The following is a 17244-nucleotide window of genomic DNA, read 5'->3' as shown; positions in this document are numbered from 1 at the left end:
ATGAGATCTGATGCCCTCTTCTGGAGTGTCTGAAGATAGCTACTGTGTACTTACATATAATAAATAAATAAATCTTAAAAAAAAAAAAAGGCCGGGCGTGGTGGCGCACGCCTTTAATCCCAGCACTCGGGAGGCAGAGGCAGGCGGATTTCTGAGTTCGAGGCCAGCCTGGTCTACAAAGTGAGTTCCAGGACAGCCAGAGCTATACAGAGAAACCCTGTTTTGAAAAAAACAAAAACAAAAACAAAAACAAAAACAAAAACAAAAGACAGCTGACAAAAACAAATGAAAATGGCATGTCCATTAGTTACTTGGAGGCAGGGCATGGATGGTGGCACACACCTGCGACTGCACCACATGGGAAGAGGCAGAGATCAGTTCAAGGCCATCCTCAGCCACATACCAAGCTTGAGGCCAGCCTGGGTCACTTAAGGTCACTAAACAAAATACCGTAATATAAAACTACCTCAAAAGCAAACCACAATGGCCACCAAACAAATAAGTAAATGCCGTAGAAATTTCATAAACATTCATTTTAAAGTTTTTATTTCATGCATACATGTGAGTGGCTGCATAGGCCGGAAGGTGTTAGACCCTGGCGATGGCGCTACACCTGGTGGTGAGTCTCCCAACGTGGGTGCTAACAACCTAACTTGGGTCCTCTGGAAGAGTCCTGCAGATGGCGCTGCACCTGGCGGTGAGTCTCCTAACGTGGGTGCTAGCAACCTAACTTGGGTCCTCTGGAAGGGTAGCAAGTGCTTTTAACTGCTGAGCCATCGCTCTAGGCCCTAAACTGATTCTCTTAGACACAAAGCAATGAAAAAGAAATGATGTTTTAAATGTTGAAAGTTGATTAAGACTACTCAGAAATATAAAAGGATTGAGGTCAGTTAGGGTTGGTAGTATAAGCTTATAGCCCTGGGTATAGCCTGGCTGAGGTAAAAGGATCACACTTCAGGGCTAACCCTGGCTCCAGAGCATGTGCAAGGCTAGCCTGAGCAACCTAGTAAAACTCTGTCTCAAAGGTGAGGGGAGGGGCGTGAAGAGAGACTGGAACCACAGTTCAGGGGTTGAGCACTTGTCTGGAACTCTCAAAAGCAATCCTTAGCCCTATAAAAAACAAGCAAGCAAGCAAAACAACACACACAACGTATGCTTTCTATCACAACGGAACTGAATTAGAAGAACATCTAGAAACCTTCCAAGTATTTGGTAATCAATATTCTGTTAAGTAACCCATAGGGGAAAGAAGGAAAATAAAAAATATATTTTCAATGGAATGAAAACGACAATACAGTTTGTAGGCGATGACTAACACAGTATTTCAAGGAATAGTTGTAATATCAATACTCATGATAGGAAAAGAAGAGCTTCCAATCAATAATCTATAACCTAACAAATGTACCAACATAGCTGTGGTGGTCTGAATAAGAGTGACCCTCATATGGTCGGCAGTTAGTAGAGCTGTTTGAGAAGGATTAGGAGGCGTGGCCTTGTTGGAATGGGCGTGGCCTTGGTGGAGGAAGTGTGCCATGAGGGTGGGCTTTCCCATGTCCAGTCCAATCTCTCCCTCTGCCTGCTGCTGTGGATCAGGATGTAAACCTCTCAGCTACTGCTCTAGTGCCACACCTGATGGTGATGGACTAACGCTCTAAAACTGCAAGCAAGCCTCCAATTAAATGCTTTTTTTTTTATAAGAGTTGCCTTGCTCATGAGGTCTCTTCACAATAATAGAATAGTGACCAAGCTCAATGTGAAAATCAAATTTTTAACATTGATTTTGGAAAGACTAAAAACACCTAACTAAAAGATGACCCTCAACCCTTAGTCTGCATTATATATAGATGTTAAGAGCTATAATTTTAAATTTTTTGAGACTTTATTTGCTATAACACACACACACACACACACACACACACACACACACACACATTTTGCTTCTATGTATGTGTACCATGTGCTTGCAAGGCCTGCAGATGCCTCAAGAAGGCATTGGATCACCTCACACCAAAGAATACTAGCTGCCATGTGGGTGCTGAGAACAGAACCAGGGTCCCCTGAAAGAGCAGCCAGTGTCCTTAACTGCTGAGCCATCTCTCCAACCCCATAAACTGTTTTCAAACAATATAAATCTCAGGCACATGTGTTGGAATGTCTCATCTGAAATCAGCAAAAACTACCTAGTTAATTATGTAGTTAATCTCTTAAACATTTTTAAGACTAGACTTCTTGGGTTTTGCTTAATTGCTGAGATTCAGTCTTGCTTTTCAACACAGCCTATCCTGGCACTCACTATGCAGACCTGGCTGCTTTGAAACTCACTATGAATGATCTCAAACTGGGAGTGACTACATGTCTTTCTCCCAGGCTCTGTGGTTACAGGATGTGTCACCACACCTGGCATTTAAACCTGCTAAACTTCTAAGAATACCTAACACCACACTGCCAAACTAATTAGATGAGAGCAACTACTGTTGCTAAGAAACGAGATGCTACAGTGAGCTCTGTCATTTAGGGCCTATGCAGATGACACTGTGCTGCCACAGGACCTGTGAGCACCCCTGAGCTCTTCATCTCCAGCTGCTAATCAAAGCATGTGTCTTACTGGCAGGATCTGGTAAGTCAGAGCTGCTCTCGAAAGACAAGCTAGGGAATTTTTTTGCCTCCACCTTCATGAGAAGGGGCTCCTAAGGGCTACTCCTCAGGTAAACATTCGAGACACTAAGTAACCACAAATGCTATCAATATCCACTAAAGCACCACTGACAGAGCATTACCAGGAAAGAGCGTCTTCGACAATGGCTGCATATTTTCTTTACCTGAGGTGAACACGGCTCAAAATTGAATCTCTAACATGTATACATCTCATATATTCATTTTTTAAAGGTGCTTGGGTTGTAACAGGGACTAAAAAAATTTCCAAGTATCACCACACAGGGTTAGAGTACAGCTCAATTGCAAAGCAACAGAACACCAGGAATGAGACCCTCTGTTCAAGCCTCGGCACCACAAAGAAATAGAGCAAGTATAACTACACAATAGAAGGTGTACTGGCTAGTTTTGTGTCAACTTGACACAGCTGGAGTTATCACAGAGAAAGGAGCTTCAGTTGGGGAAGTGCCTCCATGAGATCCAACTGTAAGGCATTTTCTCAATTAGTGATCAAGGGGGAAAGGCCCCTTGTGGGTGGGACCATCCCTGGGCTGGTAGTCTTGGTTCTATAAGAGAGTAGGCTGAGCAAGCCAGGGGAAGCAAGCCAGTAAAGAACATTCCTCCGTTGCCTCTGCTCAGCTCCTGCTTCCTGACCTGCTTGAGTTCCAGTCTTGACTTCTTTGGTGATGAACAGCAGTATGGAACTGTAAGCTGAATAAACCCTTTCCTCCCCAACTTGCTGCTTGGTCATGATGTCTGTGCAGGAATAAACCCTGACTAAGACAGAAGACAACCCACAACCCACAGTTTAATAAACAGTTAACAAGGTCACTTCACATTTAGAAGGCAGAGATGACAACTTCTGACATAATTACTAAATATCCTCCCCCAAAACTTCAGAAACCACTGCAAATAAACATGCTGACATATAATGCAGACTGCACATGAGAAAATACTGGTTTAAAACAAATAAGAACTGAGACTATTTAATAATTCCCATTGTAGAATTGCGCGAGGGACCTGAGACTGCATTAGTTAGGGAAGCAGAAACCGGCCTGAGTAGGGCCACAGGCCTCATCCGGCTGGAACAGCACCGGGGTAGCTAGAGCGCAGGGTCGGCTGACACCCGCCAGCTACCCACGACCCCCGCCACAGGATTTTGAGACTGCTGGTGAGTGGAACACAGCTTCTGCTCCAATCTTCAAACAGTGACAACAACAGCAACTAACCCCAGAGATTACCAGATGGCAAAAGGTAAACGTAATAATCTTACTAACAGAAACCAAGACCACTCACCATCATCAGAACCCAGCACCCCCACTTCGCCCAGTCCAGGGCACCCCAACACACCGGAAAAGCTAGACACGGATCTAAAAGCATATCTCCTGATGATGGTAGAGGACTTCAAGAAGGACTTTAATAACACACTTAAAGAAATACAGGAGAACACTGCTAAACAGGTAGAAGACATTAAAGAGGAAGCACAAAAAATCCCTTAAAGAATTGCAGGAGAACACTGCTAAAGAGTTACAAATCCTTAAAGAAAAACAGGATAACCTAATCAAACAGGTAGAAGTCCTTAATGAAAAACAGGAAAACACATCCAAACAGATGAGGGAAATGAACAAAACCATACTAGACCTAAAAAGGGAAGTAGACACAATAAAGAAAACCCAAAATGAGGCAACACTGGAGATAGAAACCCTAGGAAAGAAATCTGGAACCATAGATACCAGCATCAGCAACAGAATACAAGAGATGGAAGAGAGAATCTCAGGTGCAGAAGATTCCATAGAGAACATCGGCACAACAATCAAGGAAAATGTAAAATGCAAAAAGATCCTAACTCAAAACATCCAAGAAATACAGGACACAATGAGAAGACCAAACCTACGGATAATAGGAGTGGATGAGAATGAAGATTTTCAACTCAAAGGACCAGCAAACATCTTCAACAAAATTATAGAAGAAAACTTCCCAAATCTAAAGAAAGAGATGCCCATGAACATACAAGAAGCCTACAGAACTCCAAATAGACTGGACCAGAAAAGAAATACCTCCCGACACATAATAATCAGAACAACAAATGCTCTAAATAAAGATAGAATACTAAAAGCAGTAAGAGAAAAAGGCCAAGTAACATATAAAGGCAAGCCTATCAGAATTACACCAGATTTTTCACCAGAGACTATGAAAGCCAGAAGATCCTGGACGGATGTTATACAGACACTAAAAGAACACAAATTCCAGCCCAGGCTACTATACCCAGCCAAACTCTCAATTAACATAGATGGAGAAACCAAAGTATTCCACGACAAAACCAAATTCACACATTATCTCTCCACGAATCCAGCCCTTCAAAGGATAATAACAGACAAAAACCAATACAAGGACAGGAACCACGCCCTAGAAACTACAAGAAGGTAATCCCTCAACAAACCTAAAAGAAGACAGCCACAAGAACAGAATGCCAACTTTAACAACAAAAATAACAGGAAACAACAATTACTTTTCCTTAATATCTCTTAATATCAATGGACTCAACTCCCCGATAAAAAGACATAGACTAACAAACTGGCTACACAAACAAGACCCAACATTTTGCTGCTTACAGGAAACTCATTTCAGAGAAAAAGATAGACACTACCTCAGAATGAAAGGCTGGAAAACAATTTTCCAAGCAAATGGTATGAAGAAACAAGCTGGAGTAGCCATTCTAATATCTGATAAGATTGACTTCCAACCCAAAGTCATTAAAAAAGACAGGGAGGGACACTTCATACTCATCAAAGGTAAAATCCTCCAAGAGGAACTATCAATCCTGAATATCTATGCTCCAAATACAAAGGCAGCCACATTCATTAAAGAAACTTTAGTAAATCTCAAAGCACACATTGCACCTCATACAATAATAGTGGGAGACTTCAACACACCACTTTCACCAATGGACAGATCATGGAAACAGAAACTAAACAGGGACACAGTGAAACTAACAGAAGTTATGAATCAAATGGATCTGGCAGATATCTACAGAACATTCTATCCTAAAACAAAAGGATATACCTTCTTCTCAGCACCTCATGGTACTTTCTCCAAAATTGACCACATAATTGGTCACAAAACAGGCCTCAACAGATACAAAAATATTGAAATTGTCCCATGCATCCTATCAGATCACCATGGACTAAGGCTGATCTTCAATAACAAAATAAATAATAGAAAGCCAACCTTCACGTGGAAACTGAACAACACTCTTCTCAATGATACCTTGGTCAAGGAAGGAATAAAGAAAGAAATTAAGGACTTTTTAGAGTTCAATGAAAATGAAGCCACAACATACCCAAACTTATGGGACGCAATGAAAGCATCTCTAAGAGGAAAACTCATAGCTCTGAGTGCCTCCAAAAGGAAACTAGAGAGAGCACACATTAGCAGCTTGACAACATACCTAAAAGCACTAGAACAAAAGGAAGCAAATTCACCCAAGAGGAGTAGACGGCAGGAAATAATCAAACTCAGGGGCGAAATCAACCAAGTGGAAACAAGAAGAACTATTCAAAGAATCAACCAATCAAGGAGCTGGTTCTTTGAGAAAATCAACAAGATAGATAAACCCTTAGCCAGACTCACTAGAGGGCACAGGGAAAGCATCCTAATTAACAAAATCAGAAATGAAAAAGGAGACATAACAACAGATCCTGAAGACATCCAAAACACCATCAGATCCTTCTACCAAAGGCTATACTCAACAAAACTGGAGAACCTGGATGAAATGGAGAAGTTCCTAGACAGATACCAGGTACCAAAGTTGAATCAAGATCAGGTTAATGATCTAAACAGCCCTATATCCCCCAAAGAAATAGAAGCAGTCATTAATAGTCTCCCAACTAAAAAAAGCCCAGGACCAGATGGGTTTAGTGCAGAGTTCTATCAGACCTTCAAAGAAGATCTAATCCCAGTTCTTCACAAACTATTCCACAAAATAGAAACAGAAGGTACTCTACCCAACTCATTCTATGAAGCCACAATTACTCTGATACCTAAACCACAAAAAGACCCAACAAAGATAGAAAACTTCAGACCAATATCCCTTATGAATATTGATGCAAAAATCCTCAATAAAGTTCTTGCTAACCGAATCCAAGAACACATCAAAACAATCATCCATCCTGACCAAGTAGGTTTCATCCCAGGGATGCAGGGATGGTTCAATATACGGAAATCCATCAACGTAATCCAGTATATAAACAAACTCAAAGACAAAAACCACATGGTCATCTCGTTAGATGCGGAAAAAGCATTTGACAAGATCCAACACCCATTCATGATAAAAGTCTTGGAAAGATCAGGAATTCAAGGCCCATACCTAAACATGATAAAAGCAATCTACAGCAAACCAGTAGCCAACATCAAAGTAAATGGTGAGAAGCTTGAAGCAATCCCTCTAAAATCAGGGACTAGACAAGGCTGTCCACTTTCTCCATACCTATTCAACATTGTACTTGAAGTCCTAGCCAGAGCAATTCGACAACAAAAGGAGATCAAAGGGATACAAATTGGAAAAGATGAAGTCAAAATATCACTTTTTGCAGATGATATGATAGTATATATAAGTGACCCTAAAAATTCCACCAGAGAACTCCTAAGCCTGATAAACAGCTTCGGTGAAGTAGCTGGATATAAAATTAACTCAAACAAATCAATGGCCTTTCTCTACACAAAGAATAAACAGGCTGAGAAAGAAATTAGGGAAACAACACCCTTCTCAATAGTCACAAATAATATAAAATATCTTGGTGTGACTCTAACTAAGGAAGTGAAAGATCTGTATAATAAAAACTTCAAGTCTCTGAAGAAAGAAATTATAGAAGATCTCAGAAGATGGAAAGATCTCCCATGCTCATGGATTGGCAGGATCAACATTGTAAAAATGGCTATCTTGCCAAAAGCAATCTACAGATTCAATGCAATCCCCATCAAAATTCCAACTCAATTCTTCAACGAATTAGAAAGTGCAATCTGCAAATTCATCTGGAATAACAAAAAACCTAGGATAGCAAAAACTCTTCTCAAGGATAAAGAACCTCTGGTGGAATCACCATGCCTGACCTAAAGCTTTACTACAGAGCAATTGTGATAAAAACTGCATGGTACTGGTATAGTGACAGACAAATAGACCAATGGAATAGAACTGAAGACCCAGAAATGAACCCACACACCTACGGTCACTTGATCTTCGACAAGGGAGCTAAAAACATCCAGTGGAAGAAAGACAGCATTTTCAACAAATGGTGCTGGCACAACTGGTTGTTAACATGTAGAAGAATGCGAATCGATCCATTCCTATCTCCTTGTACTAAGGTCAAGTCTAAGTGGATCAAGGAACTTCACATAAAACCAGAGACACTGAAACTTATAGAGGAGAAAGTGGGGAAAAGCCTTGAAGATATGGGCACAGGGGAAAAATTCCTGAATAGAACAGTAATGGCTTGTGCTGTAAGATCGAGAATTGACAAGTGGGACCTCATGAAACTGCAAAGCTTCTGCAAGGCTAAAGACACCATCAATAAGACAAAAAAACCACCAACAGATTGGGAAAGGATCTTCACCTATCCTAAATCAGATAAGGGACTAATATCCAATATATATAAAGAACTCAAGAAGGTGGACTCCAGAAAGTCAAATAACCCCATTAAAAAATGGGGCTCAGAACTGAACAAAGAATTCTCACCTGAGGAATACCGAATGGCAGAGAAGCACCTGAAAAAATGTTCAACATCCTTAATCATCAGGGAAATGCAAATCAAAACAACCCTGAGATTCCACCTCACACCAGTCAGAATGGCTAAGATCAAAAATTCAGGTGACAGCAGATGCTGGCGAGGATGTGGAGAAAGAGGAACACTCCTCCATTGTTGGTGGGATTGCAAGCTTGTACAACCACTCTGGAAATCAGTTTGGCGGTTCCTCAGAAAATTGGACATAGTACTACCGGAGGATCCAGCAATACCTCTCCTGGGCATATATCCAGAAGATGTCCCAACCGGTAAGAAGGACACATGCTCCACTATGTTCATAGCAGCCCTATTTATAATAGCCAGAAGCTGGAAAGAACCCAGATGTCCCTCAACAGAGGAATGGATACAGAAATTATGGTACATTTACACAATGGAGTACTACTACTCAGCTATTAAAAAGAATGAATTTATGAAATTCCTAGCCAAATGGATGGACCTGGAGGGCATCATCTTGAGTGAAGTAACACAATCACAAAAGAACTCACACAATATGTATTCACTGATAAGTGGATATTAGCCCAAAACTTAGGATACCCAAGATATGAGATACAATTTGCTAAACGCATGAAACTCAAGAAGAATGAAGACCAAAGTGTGGACACTGTGCCCCTTCTTAGAATTGGGAACAAAACTCCCAGGAAAGGAGTTACAGAGACATAGTTCGTAGCTGTGATGAAAGGATGGACCATTTAGAGACTGCCGTATCCAGGGATCCATCCCATAAGCAGCTTCTAAACGCTGACACCATTGCATACACTAGCAAGATTTTGCTGAAAGGACCCAAATATAGCTGTCTCTTGTGAGACGATGCCGGGGCCTAGCAAACACAGGAGTGGATGTTCACAGTCAGCTATTGGATGTATCACAGGGCTCCCAATGGAGAAGCTAGAGAAAGTACCCAAGGAGCTAAAGGGATCTGCAACCCTATTGTTGGAACAACATGATGTACTAACCAGAACCCCGGAGCTCTTGTCTCTAGCTACATATGTATCGAAAGATGGTCTAGTCGGCCATCAATGGAAAGAGAGGCCCATTGGACTTGCAAACTTTATATGTCCCAATATAGGGGAATGCCAGGGCCAAAAGAATGGGAATGGGTGGGTAGGGAAGTGGGGGGCGCTATGGGGGACTTTTGGGATAACATTGGAAATGTAATTGAGGAAAATATGTAATAAAAATATTAAAAATTAAAAAAAAAAGAAAAAAATTCCCATTGTAAATCATAAGACAACAGCTCACAGTCATACATAAAAAGTAAGGCCATGGTTTCAATAAGTGGATTTCTGTTTAGTTTATCTGACCTTGTCCATCAGGGTCACCAGACAAACTACGGAGTCCATGCTCCCTAATTCAGCTTCAATGTGGTAAACTAGTTGTTGAATCTAGATTCTATATAACCTTAAAGGTTCACTTACCAATGCTGGCAGACTAAATGTAGTCTGGTAATAAATATCCTCAGGAAAAAAAGAGTCTGAATCCACACGGCCATGTTTCTACTACTCTTAAAACCACCAGTCATGAAGTAAGCTGCCTCGTGCACACCCAACCCAGTCATGACGTCAGCCACCTAGTGCACACCCAACCCAATAATGACATGGCGTTAGCCGCCTAGTGCACACCCAACCCAGGGGCTAAGGCCATTCGTTCTCTCAGAGGGGCTGTGCAGCAAGTCCTCACTCCCTAACACCAGTTAGATTCCTACACACGTGGTCTTCTTCACAGGGAGAATTGAGATGGTGGAACTGGGTGGATAGTAACAACGCTGGGAAATCCTCGTGTGTGGATTCTGTCCTGACTCTCACCCAGTTCTCAAGAGTTGAATCAGCACTCCACGATCAGGCTTTTCGTACAGCATTAGGTTCACCAGCTTCCACTCATGTGCAGCAAGAAAGGGGATGAGTCACCTTCCTCACTCCCACTCATCCTCTCAAAGCCAGGTGTGCACAGAGCCATCAGGTTGAGTGATGTCACTAAACCTTTCTCTCTGCAGGAAGGGGATCTTGCCTGTTTTCATCTGGACAACTTCCAATCACCGGAGGGGCAAATACTTGGTCTGATGATAATAATCTACATTAGGAAAAGCTACACTTATTAGAGTAATATGTGAGACTCAGCCTTTAGCAATGTCTCCTGGGCCCATCTGTGTCACACTACTGTCCCCAGCTAATACAATGTGTCTTGTTGAGCTTGGGGCTTATCTGTAAAACACTCAACAGCCCCCACTTATTTCTTACACATATGTGTTTTAATTTCAACTCTTCTTATTAAAAAGGTTGTATTAATACTTTCATTACATCTGTAACCTTTTCTTTCCAAGAGCTTCATTTTTAATTATGTGTATGTAGGGGGAGGGAGAGATGTGTGTATAATAGACCCTCTAGAGTTACAGGCAGTTGTGAGGTTTGGGGTGTGAGTGCTGAGAACTGAACTCTGGTCCCACAAAACAGCAGTGTGGCCTCTTAAAGGCTAAGTCATCCCTACAGCTGCAGCATCTTTTTTTGTTTGTTTGTTTGTTTCAAATGTAAACCTTATTTCATTGTTATTGTATGTATGTGTGCACATGTGTGTGACTGTCAGGCTTGCACAGGAAGCATTTCACACGGTAAACCATCACACTGGCTCACAACACACGTTTAGAAGGTAACTCTGGATGTCCTTCCTTTCCATGCTCCATATCCTTACCCATATCCTTACTCCATATCCTTACTCCATATCCTTACCCCTGCTCTACAACACGATCTACTCTTAGCCTGGGACAAGATTAGCTACGCTAGAGCCATACACATTTCGGTGGGAAGGGAGTTATTATACAATATTAAAGAATAAAGTTCCTATTATGACTTTATATTTCAGAGGCAAAAAGACCTATAACTTGTTAAAGAATAAAAACTAATAGAACAGATGGCCATCAGTTGTTGTGTGATGAGAAAGTTCACTCGATTCAGATGCTGTATCATTTTAGGTTTATGAGAGAGAGTAAAGGCTTTCTTTAAGAATCCAACACTGCACAGGCTGTGTCTCAAATAGTAAAGTATTTGGCACTGAATAAAACAGTGTAGTGGGCCACATCAGGTCTAGGACTTGGGAGGCTTGGCTTTAGGGAGTCCAGGCCAACCTGGATGTCACAGACTTTAGTAAAACGTAAAAAACTCTTACCTATAACTGGTTTCGAACTGGGACAAGGAACTGAGGTGCATACTTAACAAAGTCTAATTGACCTCCAGGTTCTCTCAGTGTCCCTACTTGGCACACCCTGCCCCCCAGCCTTGAACTTACAGATCCTTGGTTTCCAGTCCAGTTCTCTACAGGTTACACACTGGCTACAGTTAACCAAGAATTGTCTATCGTGTAAAAACCTTGGCAGGAAACTGAAGCAAAGGTCTCACATTTACACAGGACTTCTTTATGGATAGCTATCTGTCAAAGTCCCTCTTCAGCCTTTAATAAAGGCATCTTTTCGCATACCACTGCCATTTAACATTTACAACACAGCTGACATACTGTGCCCACTTTGCTGACATATCGAGGCTAGATGATAATGTCGCTTTCCATAATCACTTTAGTAGAACTGAAATTAAACTCCTAACCCTAAAATTTTTTCTCTTAGCTACCTGTATAAGGGGAACTAACTCGTGGAACCTGTGTGCAGAGAGAATGAGCGCGTTCAGACAAGCTTTTCAGATGTTCTCATCCACGTGGAACCTGCTTTAGAACGCGCAATTGACAGTCTCGCAAGACAAATCGCTGTAAAACGCTCAGGAAATCATTTGGCTCTCTTGATGAAGGCTTCACCTGCACTGAACGTTTTAAAAAATAATCTCAAAATTCAGCACTTTTAGGATTTATCTCATTTGCTGTCTAGGAAACCGGAGACTGTGCCACCAAGTGGTCAAAGGCATCCTCGCAAGCACGGGCCTCTGCTCCAACTGTGCAGGGCTACTCCAGCAACCCAGCATGCGCCTAAGCGCTGGCTCCAAGACTAGCAGCGGTGCTTCCCGCCCCATACATCGGCGCATGCGCCTTTCTAGCCCCTGTAGCTGCCGCCACTAGGTGGCGCCACCCCCCCCAGACGCTTCGCCCGCGTCCCTCCTCCAGTACCTTTGTCCAGTTCCATAAGAGCGGAGTTAGCGTCCAGCTCCTGTTCGCCATAGCCGGCATCGGCCAGGAAAGACTTGGTTGAGTTTGACGCCATGACCCGAACAGTTACCCGACTCGCCCAGTCACAAAGATTGCAAACTCTTCCCCGGTACCGCCATCTTCTCCCGCCGCGGTCTCGCGGATTTTTCCCTCCGCGCGCTGTCAGGCAGAATACGCATGCGCTTCGGTCGCCCCGCGGTTCGCCCGTGCCTCTCTGGGCCCCCCGCGCAGGCGCTCAGGGAGCTTGTGAACCTTGGGTTCCCGCGGCTGAGCGAGAGGGAGGCGGAGCTTAGGATGGGGACGAGCCTCCGAGGCGCCAGGACGCTGCGACGAGAGCCAATCAGAAAGCGTGACGTCAGTTTGGCGCGGAGTTTGGCGGCCGGGGCTCTTAGTGGCGGGAGTTGGAGGCGAAACCGCGCCGCGCTGTGGAGGGTGCAAACGGCGGCTCCTGTGGAACTTGGGGGCGATCTTCTCGGCGTTCCCCTCAGCTGAGCCTTCTCCTCGGGCCCAGATGCTCTTCAACTCGGTGCTCCGCCAGCCGCAGCTCGGCGTCCTGAGGAACGGTGAGTAACGGTCCCAACGGCCGCTGGTCGTGGCGGGAACCACCTCCCCCCAGGCGCTCCACCTTGGATCGCTGCCGACTGTGGGCCTCCAGGTCTCCCGCGGCCGGAGCGTATCCGGGCGAGCGAGGACCGCCGAAGAACATCGTGCTTGGGTTCCTTCCGGACGCTTTTCACCGTCATCGAGCTTTTTAGATCGAAACGGAGGCCGAAGTTAGGACGCTCAGTGGCGTCCCGGGCCCCTGGCTGCTTACGTCAATATCGCGCGTTAACTAGAGAGTGCACGCTTGTGAGAGTCGGGGGTGGGAGACGCTTTGGCACCAGCGATGTGCCTGCCGTCTCTGCAGAACCTTAGCGTTCCCTGCAAGTTCGTTGTTGTGCACCACCGCGCATGGCCCGCAGTTAAGGAACTCAATCTTACGGCGCCAAAGCCCCCTCCCCCATCTCTGCAGGCTCTGAAAAGTCCTAAAATACAGACTAAAAGATGCCCATAGCCACACCCACGAGGTGACCAAGGGTAATGGATGGAAGGGTATTGTTCCAAATGTGTCTTGATGCCGAGGTACTTCCAGAAATGGGATTAAACTCGTTTTTCTCTTCACGGTGGAATTCAGCCATGTTCTGTTAGCATATAGAAAGCCAGCTCATCTCCTACAGTACTCTTAAAAACATTGGCAATCTGAGATGCGATTAGGTTGGTGTGTCGTTAAACTAAGACTTTGAAGAGTGGGCCTAAGAATGTTGAGAAGAGGAAAAGCTCCTTGAGGTCCTGCCCCAAACTAAAACTTTGTAGTCGTACTTCCTCTTTCTTGTAGTTACATTCTGCCTCTTTCTCTGCTAGAACTTTACAAAAGTAACTTCCCCTGTGTTAGGAATGGCCGCCCTGCACAATGGTTGTGAGCCGTCTTCGGAGCGTCTGAATTTCAACTTCACCTCTTTTCCTATGAGCTACATTTTCTGTCTACCCACTTTTCAGTCTGTCGTTCCGGCTTACAGATAGCCAGACGTTCAATGATAGGCACTGGGATTCATTGATTGTTACCTCCTGAAGTCTGCATCTCTTTTCCCCTCCGGTGTTGCTGGGCCTATAGCCGTAAGTAAGGATTCTACTGCTGCCTACACTCTTCCATTCCCTATGTTTTGCATTAATTTCTGTAAAAGCTGTATGTGTTGATCTTAATCTAGACAGTTAGGCATACAAGCATCTTCTATTCTAATACCCCAAACTGAGTTGGCTTCTTCCCAATTTTTGGGAGTGACATTATTTTAAACTGGTGTCCCCAGCTAAAACTCAGACTCCATATTCCTCATTATGACATTTTCAAAAAAAAAAAAATCCCTTAAGTCTGCTTGAATCTCTTTTTCATGCCCACTGATTCAGCCTCTTTACCTCAAACTGAGTCTTCCGTTTTCTCTATTCCATCCCCACACTGGGCCCTGATACTTTACTCCCTGGATCATAACAGGCCTCTAAAATGTGCCTTTAGTTTCCTTTCTCTACCGATATTTGTAAAATGGAAATGTAATTACTTTTGTGAATTTTTAAATCCATATCTAAAAGTTTTTACTATAAGCTTTAAACATGCAAAATTATAATTTTTAGCCTTATTGTGAGTTAACATCTTGAGATAAATACTATTTTAGCCTTTTAAATACATCTGACACTATAAACAACTATACCAACGTGGAAGTCATGGTCTCTGTTTTTGAAAAGGCGAGCAAATGCTTACTGTTCGATGTTTTATATGGTTGCTTTTTCTTCTGAATATTTCTATCTTATTTCTCCCCCAAATTTATCCTATTGTAATACAAAAGTTCTTGTCACCCTGTCATGCCCCATCAAAAAGCATATAAAGTGCTGTTTTCTGTGGTTTTAGTACCCAATAGTCACAAAGGTTTCCCTCAGGATGAATTATCACCACAGTTAATTAATAGTGGGCAATTGTTAGAAACTACGTAACTTCTTAAAATGTTTTAAGCAAAAAGAAAAATTTTTATTGAAAGTGCATCTTTTAAAGAAATGGATTTAGGCATCTGGTGCCTTGTGGTCTCAAATTGTCTCATAGTTAGGACCTCACTAGTTTTCTATTTGGGGTTTTGTGTGTGTGTGTGTGTGTGTGTGTGTGTGTGTTTATTTATTTAGCCGGGCATGGTGGCCCACGACTTTAATCCCAGCACTGGGGAGGCAGAGGCAGGTGGATTTCTGAGTTCCAGGACAGCCAGAGCTACACAGAGAAACCCTGTCCCGAAAAACCAAAAGAAAAAAAAAAGATTTATTTATTTTTATTTATATGAGTACATTGTACTCATATACACACCAGAAGAGGGCATCAGATCCCATTACAGATGGTTGTGAGCCACCATGTGGTTGCCGGGAATTGAACTCAGGACCTCTGGAAGAGCAGTCAGTGTACTTAACTGCTGAGCCCATATTTAAAAACTTGTAATGGACACATCTTTCAACAATGCAAGGTGTAAGATGAGGAAGGGAGTGTAGAATACCTTCCTTTTGTGGAAGTAGAAAGGAAACTCCTCCACCTGTTCAGACAGAGTAGCTTTAGAAATAATGTGTGGGAGCTGCTGAATTGTCAAGGGGTTGATCCTCTGAAAATGCAAAGCCTTGTATATTTCTTTTGAGTGTGGGCCTTTAGCTGTGTATTGAAGAAAGAATGGACCTTTCCAGATGAGTATGGGTGTCTGGGAAACACTACAGGTTCATATTCATAGCACAATAAAGATCCAAAAGTATATTATGGGGAGATGCAGAAATAATGAACTAAGTAGAGCTTGCTCAGTGAGTTACTTTAAATACTGTTTATCAGTCTGAATACTAGTTGAGGTAAAGAGGCAGAGTAAAGGAATTAGCTTCATTGTGAAAATATCCAAAGCAAATTGTATCTTCAGTTTTTTTGTTTTTGTTTTTGTTTGTTTTTTTGAGACAGGGTTTCTCTTTATAGCCCTGGCTGTCCTGGAACTCACTTTGTAGACCAGGCTGGCCTCGAACTCAGAAATCTGCCTGCCTCTGCCTCCTAAGTGCTGGGATTAAAGGAGTGCGCCACCATGCCCGGCTTGTATCTTCAGTTTTACTCATGTGATTCCTCTTTGAATAGACTTAAAATTTCACATCATACACCTGCGTTTACATTTCTTTACAATGCAGCCTTTTGTTTTCAAATTTACTTTTTAAGATGAGTATTTGTGAACATAACATATTTTAGTGGTCTTTCAGAGAGTACATATTAAGTTACTTAATATCAAAAGTTAGGAGCCATGCCCCCACAAGCAATTTTAAAATCTAGACTAAGTTCCTTTTCTCCTTTCTTCTCATTCCTTCTCAAACTAGATTAAGTGGTATTTCTGTTAGGCTGAAATGTTTTCTCTGTTTGAGAGGGGTCGCTTTCTCATCATCTTTATCCCTTCCTTCTATTTTACAAAAGGAAGGCATTCTCTTGTCCCCATTGTATACCTTGCATTGTCTCAGGATAGACAAACTGCTGGATGTCCGGTACAGAATTTTAAATAAACAAAACTGAGAATTGGTAGTGCCCTAAGACGTGAATTTAACATTTGCAGCACTTAGAACTTATTTCATCTGATCCTTGATCAGCAATTACTTCTTGAAAAAATGTTTTTCTTACTGAGGCCGAGCATGTTAATCTAAAAAATCTAAAGGTGTTGGGTACTGATATGTTCAAAAGCCTCAGGATGCCCAACCAGTAAAATGTAAGCAAATCGGAAACATTCTTGGTCTCAAACATGTTTTGAATAAGCACATTGAACCTTCCTATATTTAAATGAGCCAACCTACATGTTGATACTAATCAGATTTTAGGTGATGACTTGTACATTAGAAAGTTGGCTTTCTTTCTGAATGAAATGAAAATTTACTTTGAGTTCTCTAAAGCTGCATTCCTTAGGGGCAGAGACAGACCACTTTTGAGTCGTATCTCACATAAGATACTGGGTTCCTGTTAGAATTTTAGGATCCTAGAATTTCAGCACTTTAGGAAAAAGGAGTTAAATTGCTAGTCAGTACAGTAGCCGTTTGAGTGCTGATTGTGTTATGGTTGCTGTTTGCTTGATTTCCTCATTCATGC

The 17244-nt window shown here is 42.5% G+C and overlaps 2 protein-coding genes across 5 annotated transcripts in view; one reads left to right on the top strand and one right to left on the bottom strand.

Moving 5' to 3' along the window:
- Window positions 1-12777, bottom strand: part of Ints7 (integrator complex subunit 7) — a 51362-nt gene extending 38585 nt beyond the window's left edge. The window contains exon 1 of one of the 2 annotated variants that reach the window (XM_021161659.3): window positions 12549-12777. In XM_021161659.3, the coding sequence (XP_021017318.1) occupies window positions 12549-12642 (94 nt within the window). In that variant the 5' untranslated portion in view covers window positions 12643-12777. The remainder of the gene's footprint in view (window positions 1-12548) is intronic. The other variant, XM_021161662.3, reaches the window with a different exon arrangement.
- Window positions 12778-12982: 205 nt separating this feature from the next.
- The window catches only part of Dtl (denticleless E3 ubiquitin protein ligase adapter), a 40598-nt gene continuing 36336 nt past the window's right edge, over window positions 12983-17244 (top strand). Inside the window, exon 1 of one of the 3 annotated variants that reach the window (XM_021170545.3) lies at window positions 12983-13150. In XM_021170545.3, coding sequence (XP_021026204.1) covers window positions 13099-13150 — 52 coding nt within the window. In that variant the 5' untranslated portion in view covers window positions 12983-13098. Of the gene's footprint in view, window positions 13151-13272; window positions 13655-14141; window positions 14241-17244 lie in introns of those variants that run through there. The other 2 variants (XM_085843897.1, XM_085843905.1) reach the window with 2 other exon arrangements.

This window comes from Mus caroli, unplaced genomic scaffold (assembly GCF_978045245.1).
Source record: "Mus caroli unplaced genomic scaffold, Mus_caroli_1 scaffold_1, whole genome shotgun sequence".
Taxonomy (NCBI): Eukaryota; Metazoa; Chordata; class Mammalia; order Rodentia; family Muridae; genus Mus; species Mus caroli.
Note: the sequence above shows the minus strand (reverse complement) of the source record. Positions and strands in the feature narration are given on the sequence as shown.